The sequence below is a fragment of the Diabrotica undecimpunctata genome, chromosome 8 (assembly GCF_040954645.1).
Source record: "Diabrotica undecimpunctata isolate CICGRU chromosome 8, icDiaUnde3, whole genome shotgun sequence".
NCBI classification, from domain to species: Eukaryota; Metazoa; Arthropoda; class Insecta; order Coleoptera; family Chrysomelidae; genus Diabrotica; species Diabrotica undecimpunctata.
The window spans coordinates 28,802,220-28,813,297 of NC_092810.1; the positions used below are offsets into that span (position 1 = coordinate 28,802,220).

Genomic DNA, 11,078 nt, shown 5'->3' on the forward strand with positions numbered 1-11,078 from the left:
ATACATTATTACTGTTTTATAGAAGCCTAATCCGATCAAAATTGGACTACGGATGCATTACATATTCTTCAGCGTCGAAGTCAAATTTCAAAATCTAGACATTATACACAACAATGCATTACGTATAATCTCTGGAGCTTATAGAACAACTCCTGTTGCAAGCCTCGAGTGGGAACTTGGAAAGCCATCATTACATGAACGACGGAAATTACTTAGTCTATCTTACGCTTCAAAACAATCATCACTACAACCTGACAACCCTTTTCTTACTCAGTCATCGTTATCAAATATCAATATAAGAATACATTTACCATTTCAATTAAGGATCAAAAATATTTTAAACTCTATTGAAATTTTTAACTTTCCCTCAACACATTCAGCAAACGTAAACACGCCACAACCCTGGTTAATACCTTTGCCTACTTTAAATTTAGAACTATCATCATATCATAAATCTAAAACTAATCCATAAATATTTATAAGCAATTTTAATAGAATACTTTCTTCTTTCCCTGAATATATCCAAGTTTACACAGATCTATTTACAACAACTTCTGGTGTAGGATCATCATTTGTTATAAGAGACACAATAAAAAAACATAATGACGGTATTAGATTTTTGTTTTGATACAGGGCAGCGACAGCCGCTTATACGTATTTCGACCTATTTAGGTCTCCTAAGAGCGGTATAGCCACTACTCTGACCAAAACAAAAATCTTTCCCGTCCTAGACAATAGTTATCAAAATAACTATATACGGACGTAACTACGCCATCTAAAAACAAAAAGAGAAATCAAACGATTTCTACCAAGGGAAAAATTACTCGGCAAGGGAATCTAAAATTGCATTCCAATTGCATTTACACAATAACAAGTTTCAAATTCCCACAGAATCCACTGTGATAACTGGAGAAATGTGTGCAATATACAGAGCTCTAAATCACATACAGTCAAACCAGATAAATTCCTTATTATTACTGACTCAATCAATTCCCTCCATATACTGTCAAAAATGTACACCTGCAACCCGATTGGTAAATTAATTAAAAACAAGATGCAGCAGCTGGAAAACAAAACATTATTCTTTGTGTGGGTACCATCACATATAGGCATTAAAGGAAACGAACTAGCTGATAAAAATGCTCGAGAAATAACAAATTCCCCAAATATCAGACCGATAATAAAAACATTAGCAGAAGATCTCAATCCGTACTTTAAACAAAAACTGATATGTAATTGGACTAAATGTTGGAAAGAAAAATCCTCAAAGTTAAAAGAAATTAAACCAAATTTTGGACGATGGAGTAAGAACGTCCCTAGCCGTTTCCTTCACGTTGTATTAACAGGCTCCGATTAGGACACAGCAAACTCACACATGAATATCTCATGAAGAAGGAACCTCAACCAAAATGTATGAGTTGTGACGTACCGTTAACAGTGAAACACGTATTAACGGAGTGTCCCAAATATAGTGCTGAAAGACTAACTAATAAAATTCCATCAGTTATAAGAGATATTTTTAGTGAGTGTACCAGTGAAAATATTGTGAAATTTTTAAGAGACTGTAACATATTGAACCACATATAAGTATGTTATTTATTTGTTATTTGTAATCATTATTGTTTACATTAAATCCATCCGCTAATAACCAATATGGTTGATGCGGCTGACTTTAAATACAAAAATAAAAGCGCAGCGTAAATTTTAGAAGTTTTAATGCATCGAACAACATTTTTGAATTTCCTAATTATAGAAAATATTTTATAACTTAATGAAAACTATAGATTAAACGGAATAATAATAAATTTTAAAAACGCATAAAGTATGTAATAGTAACAAAAAAAAAATGTGAAAGTTTACCACTGAGTTACATCCCCTTTCTTTTTAATGACATCCACAATTCTTCGAGGCATAGTTTTTACCAAGTTATGACAAAATTCTAATGTAGACGAATCTCATATTTCTTACAATTTTTCCTTCAATTCGTTGACGGACCTGGCAGGATGTTTTCTCAAAGCTTTTTTCATTTCGCGCCAAAAAGTCTATATCGGGGACAAGTCGGGACTATTAGAAACCCATTCCAGAAGTGGTATGTCATGGTCCTCAATCCATTTTAAACTCTTTTTTGAGGTATGACAACCTGCGCCGTCCTGTTGGAACACAATATCTTCCACTGATGTTAAACGGTGTTCCATAATCGGTAAAAGAGGTTCTTCTAAAATAGGTATTCAAATATTTGTCCATAGTAGCAATCTGATTCTCGAAGCGTGAACACGTACCGTCATTCAAAGCGCTAGAGAACTTCCTTATCGTAAAACTACCTAATTAACTAGTAATTATCTTATCAGCATCAAAAAATTGTTAAAGTGAAAAGTAACAAAAACTAAGTGATTAGTCAAACAACCAAAAGAAATATGTTCCCTTCGGGGAACTTATTAGGATTTGATAATAATGGCCAACCAATTTATCAACAAATGAATACTATACAGGATGTCCCAACAATAAATAACCAGAACCAGTCAAACCAAACAGCAGTAAAACCGCAAGTACCATTTTTGTATTTTAATCAAACACCATCTGCTAACCAGACAACAAAGCAAATGTCATGCCTAAACCAAATACCTATTCCAACCCAAATAGCTATACCAAACCAAGTACAATTTCCTAGTCAATCAACTGCACAAAATATTCATAACACTCAAAACCCTATTCAGTCCCAATACACAACAGTATCCACAAACCCTCAATGCTCACTCTCATCATCACAAAACATCAATAACTACACGGATAGCGATAGCGACGTAGAACTTAACGAAACAGAAAACGAAAATAAACATCCTTGGCAAGAAGTTGGCAATAAGAGAAAAAGGGTGAAAAGACAAAAAACTTCAGAAATTCCCAAGCAAATCCAAACACAAAACAGATTTGATTCCCTCTCAAAAGAAAATCTAGATGAACAAACAGACAATTTATCAAATACACCAAACACAAATATAACCAAAAAAGATCCCTCACCGCCACCAATCTATATTTATGGAGTTACTGACTATAGTGCTATGATAGCAAACCTTTCAACTGCAACTACGGCCGAAACCTATTACACCAAAACCATTTCAAATAATACAGTAAAAATTAACCCTACAAACTCAGACACCTACAGGAGACTCATACAGCACCTTAGAAAAGAAAACATTGTACATCACACTTACCAACCGAAACAAGAGAGGGCCTATAGAGTTGTCATAAGAGGATTACATCATTCAACACCCACAGGAGATATCTCGCATGAATTAGATAATAAAGGTTTTAAAGTTCGCAACATAATTAATGTTAGACATAGAGTTACCAAAGAACCATTGCCCTTATTCTTTGTCGATATAGAGCCAAATGAAAACAACAAAAACATATTTAACCTGCAAGTCCTACGAAACTGCATAATAACAGTAGAACCACCTAGAATAAAAAATACAATAGTACAATGCACAAGGTGTCAAAAATACGGGCACTCAAAAAGTTACTGTCTGAGGCCATTCGCCTGTGTTAAATGCGGTGGATCACATGATACAAAAACCTGCAAAAAAGCACGCGACACACCAGCAACATGTGCCTTATGTAATGGCAATCATCCAGCAAACTATAAAGGATGTGCTATATATAAAGACCTAGTAAATTCGAAAAACAAAAATATAACAAGCAGCATTCCTAGAGTTGCAAGCCTAAATAATAATAACACTAATGCTCACCACATACGCCAATCACATGTAACATATGCTCAAGTTGCAGCAACTAATACTTCTTCACAAGACAACAACAATAATTCAGACCTTTCAAATAAACTTACAGAATTCCTCAACGAATTTAAAAATATGTTTGCACAATTGATAAACCAAAACAGCATGATACTAAGCATGCTTACAACAGTGATAAATAGAACGTCGTAATGGCTAACTCACTTAGAATAGCAGAGTGGAACGCAAATGGTCTAACAAACCATGTGCAAGAAATTATACTATTTCTAAAATTAAACAAAATAGACATCCTACTTATATCTGAGAGTCACACAACTGAGAGGTCTTTTATAAAAATTCCACACTACTCTGTCTATTACGCAAACCATCCAGATGGAACAGCCCATGCTGGTTCAGTTGTAATAATCCGTACAGCTGTAAAGCACTATGAACTTGCTCCATATATCACCAACAAAATTCAGAGTAGTATCATAAAAGTACAAGCGCTCACCTTCCCATTAACAATAGCTTCTATCTACAGCCCACCACGCCATACCATCAATCTGGAGGAATACAGAGAGTTTTTTGAACAACTTGGTTCACATTTCCTAGTGGCAGGGGACTGGAATGCAAAACATACAACCTGGGGAGCAAGACTGATATCTCCAAAAGGCAGAAATCTATTAAAGATCATACAAGATAATAACCTGAAATACCTAACAACTGGTATCCCCACATACTGGCCCACTGATAACAACAAAATTCTTGATCTGCTAGACTTTGCTATAACTAAGGGAATACCTGAAATACACAGCGACATCACCCCCAGTTTTGATCTACATTCGGACCACAGTCCCATCTTGATAACTTTAAGTACCAATATAATTTGGAAAACTCTTGCACCAAGGCTATGTTCCAGTAACACGAATTGGGTTCAATTCAAAGAAGAAATCAATGAAAAAATATCTCTTGACATTCGACTCAAACACAAAAACGATATTGAAGAAGCTGTAAAATATCTAACGGAACAAATACAACAAGCCGCTTGGAAAGCTACTCCTGAAAAGGAAAAAACCATTGATGAAAGGTATAGTATACCCCTCCACACTAGAACACTAGTAGAAGAAAGAAGAAGAGCCCGTCGCAAATGGCAAAGAACAAGAAACGCGATAGATAAAACAAATCTAAACAGGCTCACACACAGACTTCATTCCGCTATCCAAACAGCCAAAAACGAATCTTTTGAAAGATATGTCACAAACCTTTCTCTTGACGACAACTCTCTTTGGAAAGCCACAAAGAAATTCAAAAGGCCGGTAGTAATGAAATCACCAATTCGGAAAAATGATGGAACCTGGGCTCGATCAGATATAGAAAAATCCAACAGATTTGCAGAACATCTATCAACTGTCTTCTCCACCCCACAGGCCAACGATATTAACGACGGGAAAATTAGAGACTTCCTTAATGCACCCTGTCAGCTATCATTACCACTAAAATACTTCTCACCAAACGAAGTCCGTAACGAAATCAACCTGCTTAACCCTCATAAAGCTCCAGGATTTGACCTTATAACTGGCGAAATCTTAAAAAAACTCCCAAGAAAAGGTGTCGTCTTAATAACCATTATTTTTAATAGCCTCCTGAGACTATGCTATTTTCCAGTGCAATGGAAGTATGCACAAATTATAATGATACCTAAACCTGGTAAACCTCTAACTGAAGCCAGTTCGTACAGACCAATAAGTCTCCTTCCGACTTTATCAAAAGTCTTCGAAAGGTTAATCCTTAACAGAATAGAAACAATAATACCTATAGAAAACCTTATCCCAGATCATCAGTTTGGTTTTCGGTCAAATCACTCAACCATACAACAGTGCCATAGATTAGTCAACAAAATAAAAGAGAGCCTAGAAGGGAAACAAATCTGTCTATCAGCATTCCTCGATATACAGCAAGCATTTGATAGAGTGTGGCATGAAAGCATTTGATAGAGTGTGGCATGAGGGTCTTCTCTTTAAAATAAAAGCTCAGCTAACTGACCAAATCTACCTCCTCCTTAAATCATACTTGTCTGACAGATACTTCCAAGTTAAATTCGAAGGTGCTCTATCCAACTACCACCAAATAAAATCCGGAGTACCTCAAGGCAGTGTACTTGGCCCATTCCTTTATCAAATCTTCACTGCTGATATTCCTATTAGCGAAAATACACTAATGGCAACATTTGCGGATGACACTGGTATACTAGCATCAGACATCAACGAAATATTAGCATTTAACAAATTGCAAAATCATCTCAATGAACTAGAAGACTGGCTTAAATGCTGGAAAATAAATGTCAACACAAACAAGTCTTGTCAAGTAAATTTCACAAATCGAAGAATTAGATGTCCACAACTACACCTAAATAATTCACCTATACCTATAAAAACAGAAGTAAAGTACCTGGGTCTTCATCTAGATGAAAAACTTACTTGGAAATCACATATTGCAGCCAAACGACGACACCCCGACCTAAAAGTTAAAAATATGAACTGGCTAATCAACAGAAGATCGCAACTTTCATTAGAAAACAAACTGACCATCTATAAAACAATACTCAAACCAGTGTGGACATACGGAATTGAGCTGTGGGGCTGTAGCAAACCATCCAACACCAAGATACTACAGACATTCCAGTCAAAAACTATTCGTATGTTAGCTAAAGCCCCATGGTATGTGTCAAACCAAACCCTTCATGCAGACCTCAACATCCCCTTCATCAATGATGTGATTGCCGACCACTCCAGAAGATACATGAATCGCAGCGCAGACCATCCAAACCATCTCATAGACGAATTATTCAACCCCCCACTGGTTGACAGACGTCTAAAAAGACTTTGGCCAGAAGATCTAGCTGCTATGTAAATTCCAGAGAGTCATCAATGGACGACACCTGCCACAAGCCAAGAACATACATCATATTTACTTATTACTGTATTGAAGTAGATTGTAAATTAGCAATAAATAAATAAATAAAAAAAAAATATTTGTCCGTGTTTACAATCTCATCGATAAAATGTAACTTTACCATACCTTTAGACGGCATGCTGCCCCAGATCATGACAGATGCAGGAAATTTGACTTTTCTCTTCAGATAGTCGGGATGGAAAGCTTCATTTTTCCTGCGAATGACACGACTCCTACTATCTCCAACATACACTTCAAATCTAGACTCATCACTCCATTCTATTGAATCCCATTGCGACTGAGTCCAATCTTTATGCTCTTTGACCATCTTAGTCTATTTTTTTGTTGTTGTAATGTTACAAGTGGCTTTTCCTTAGCCTAAAATAAAATGAAATTTATTAAAAACTATTCGTACTAATTTTACCAACTATAAAACTTAATCTGTAAGTACCAAATCCTAATTTGTGGGCGTCTCGGTGACATGTCGATCTAAAAACGTGTTTTCGAATAACGTCACTCCATAAAACGCTTAACTCGTTACTATAAAAAAACTATATAAAATATTAGTACTATTTTTTCTTCTAGGAGGTCCGTGAACGGTTAGAAGAAGATAGAGAGTCTGTCAGGAGCGAAGACTTTTATCCAGAACGATCAGTACCCTGGTCAGGAACGACACCGCCTTCAAAAGAAAGAAGAAGTAGGATAGCGACAGGGTAAATATTTTAACTATTTATTATCCCCGTTACACGTATACAATTTCTTATTGTCAAGAGAAGGCATAAAGATTAAAGAGTTTCTGAATGTTTTTCCGTAATTCCACTGTGACTAAGTGTGACAATGTGAGTAATAGTGTTTTGAAGCAAACTAAAATTTGATTTAATGAATGAAAGTTGCTGCTAAAGAACGTTGTTTTTAAAAATTTGTTTAGCATCTAGCAGATATTGGCAACTTTCATCCGTTAAAGGTCAATTAATACATTTTGTAAAGCTACGAAATAGTCTGAATAGAAAAAAACGGCTTCCAACCATGTTCCCAATCGTGTTAGAACGGGTTCCGGTGAAAGTTTAATATTTGGAAGCATTTCTTTATAAAGTTGAATTTTTATAGGAGATTTGAGGAATACTGTTTTTATTCTTGATATCAGGGAGTTTTCAAAAAAAAACTTTTTCTAATTTCTTCCGCAACTCTGTTCATTCCATGTCCTAGACAAGTAAGTGTATTAAGGTGGTATAAAATATTTTTAAATTTTGTCCTGCCTTGACCATATATGGTGCAGCATCTGATAAAAAACCAATAATTTATGGTTAGAAACAGCTGCAAGAAGAAAAAAATTTGATATTTCTTATAGAAAACGTGATAATGTTGAGAGTTTTTTTTTAATTGCTTGCATGAAATGAAATATGATTTTGGTAAGATCTAATCGCTTAGAACACCAATCATTAAACGAGCGATATATCTTCCTGACGAATCATTGGTTTCGACAATACAAACGTAGAAGCAATTGTCGCTAATATTAGTTATTACAGTAGCGCACCTAGAATTTGACTCTGGGGGGGAGGTTTGGTTGGTCACCGAAATTTTTTTTATGATGTACTCCATTTTGAGTCCTCAAAATGTGTAACAGTGTCGGAATAGGGGGGTCCTGGGGGGGGGGGGTTTAACCTCCAAAAGGCCCCCCTGGGTGCGCCACTGAGTTATTATATTATCTATTACTGACCAGTACAACGAGTTGACTTGGTTTCTCTTTAATGTTCTTTCACTTGGAATATTCAATTTACAATATTTTTTTTAAAAAGAAGTTAAGTTTTCATTTGATAATTTTGAAAGCAGTATATTTGAAGAGATTAATGCACGGCACAAGTCTTCACTGAAAGCATCTTGTTCGTTTCCTTTTTTCGAACTTGACCGAAAAGACGAAAAGACTGATATTTCAGCAATAGTTAAAATATTTATTTTATAATAAAATATACATAAATAGGTATTAGTATTATATTAAAATTTGTATATATCATTTCTGTAAGCAAAAAACGAAAACGTTGCATTTTTACACTAGATTAAAAAAGACGCCGAAATCTCTGCAGAAAACGTATAGATTTTCTTTATATAGGTCCATAATAACTAAAAAAATTCAGATACCTGGATTTGTCACAGCACCGAGCGAAACCCTATTTCCCCTAGCTAATTAACGATTGCAAGGTATTCGTAGAAAAAATAGAACAACGGCGGAAATTTTATCTCCTTTTATGTGTCGAACCTTTTTTGAAAATAAATTTCTAAAATGATTTCACAAGATCTGTTGATGGTTTGACCATCCAAGAAGAAGATGGTTTGACCAGATTATTCAGTGGCAGAGTTTCTTAACGAATAACTAAGAAATTACAGTACGTTTAGGTACAAGCAACAAAGTATTTATATATATATATATATATATATATATATATATATATATATATATATATATATATATATATAAATATATATGTATGTCATTGTGACATTTAGTTTGTATATCAAAATTTTCCGTTAAGATCTTATAAATATCCAAATTTTAAGGTAAAAATGAACAAAATAGCAACAGAAAATCACTTTTCATTATTTAATAGATCATGAATAATAGCAAGCTGAAGAAGATCTGAATAAATTGGATATTTCTGTAAAGATTTACAAAAAGATGTTACCACATAATTGGATGCAGTCAGATGTAGAAATTAGTAGTGCAACAAACTTTATTGCTAATCTGTTTAAATAATTTATTTCCAATACAACTGATTTAAATGAAGACGAAATTATTCCCACGTCGAAAACATATCACACAATGACACTAATTATCAACGGTAAGATAAGAACCGGGATTATAGTGTTTTTGACAATTACTTATGAACATTTTAATCACGTTTTGTATATGTGTCAGTTTGTGGGTTTGTTTACGGTACCCCAAAGTACCTTTTTTATGAAAATGCATCCAGTTAATTATTTATATAACAAAACTGTCAAAATGACAATATATGAAAAATTCCGTTAAGATCTCATATATATTAAAATTTGAAATTTGGTTAAGTAAATGGATAAAATAGCAACAGAAAATCTCATTTTGTTGCAGTTTTTATGAATAATACGACTTTTGATCCAAAATACAACAACAATGATGATAATTTTGATGAAAAATGTGAAACATTCAATTTTTTAGATAATGCTCCCCTCGATGTCTGGGAAACTGATTTTAATCAACGATGGAACTATAAATCTAATTAATATAATATAACTCAATGGTTACTGGCAAAAGCCATTGTACGACAACACTTGCCCCTTACCAACCCGACCTGAGGCAGCGTGGTAAGGTATGCCTCGCGACCCCTTATGAATCATTGAAATAAGGGAGGCTGCACCGTAATTGGAAACGGTTGATAAAGCTGCACATGATGATGATGATATATATATATATATATATATATATATATATATATATATATATATATATACTTTGTTGCTTGTATATATATTGTTACTATATATATATATATATATATATATATATATATATATATATATATATATATATATATATATATATATTGTAACTATATATATTGTTATTGTTTTTTTCTACTTTTTGTAAGCTTTGTCCTTAAAATTGTACAATTTTCAGTCACAATAAAGCATATTTCTATTCTATTCTATCTTTATTTATTTATGTTTTAGGAACGCGATGTTAAACAAAGAAGACATGAGTGCACTCAAGGCTCCTCAACTTCTAGCTCAGTTTGTTGAAAGATTTGACCAAATTCAAGAAAAGTTGGGTGTAGTGTTAGAGTCCGATACAACGTGAAGTAATATAGATATATTTTTGATATCTTTACAAGAAAATTGTTATTAATTTGTTTAGTTACCATATGGTATATAAAGACGTTAGGTTAAGCCAAATCAGGTTATTAATAAATTATTTAAGTTGAATTGTTTGTTTTTATTGGATATGTCAGTAGATCAATAGTGCCATTTTTTATGTGTAGCAAACATTAAATGACGCATTTTTGTCTGCTTCGCGCACACTGATGGAACGATCGGAGGTTCGGCATTCATTCAGTGAGTGTCTTTGAGGTGTTATTAAACAATATAGAAACCAATATCTAAATTAATAAAAGTTATTTAATACACATAGCCCAACCGAGTCCACTAAATCGAAAGAAATAGGTGGCCTTACATATAGCTATAGTGGAATTCACTAGTTCAATTGTTTTTTAGTTATTGAAATTTGAAAAGTGGCCATTTTCACATTTTGGACAGTTGTGACATCCAAACGGTTTGACTTAGAGCGAAACTGTTTGCAAATTAGTATTCCAACTTTTCATAAGCTATCGAATAGCCTTCCAACGGGAAAATGGCTAAAAATACTCGATTTCT

At 33.9% G+C, this 11,078-nt stretch overlaps 1 protein-coding gene across 3 annotated transcripts in view; it reads left to right on the forward strand.

Annotated features, from left to right (window-relative positions):
* The window catches only part of Plp (Pericentrin-like protein), a 147,968-nt gene extending 137,337 nt beyond the window's left edge, over nt 1-10,631 (forward strand). For all 3 annotated transcript variants that reach the window (XM_072539956.1, XM_072539958.1, XM_072539957.1), the window contains 2 exons: nt 7,266-7,393; nt 10,380-10,631. In XM_072539956.1, coding sequence (XP_072396057.1) covers nt 7,266-7,393; nt 10,380-10,506 — 255 coding nt within the window. In that variant the 3' untranslated portion in view covers nt 10,507-10,631. The remainder of the gene's footprint in view (nt 1-7,265; nt 7,394-10,379) is intronic.
* Nucleotides 10,632-11,078: the final 447 nt, after the last annotated feature.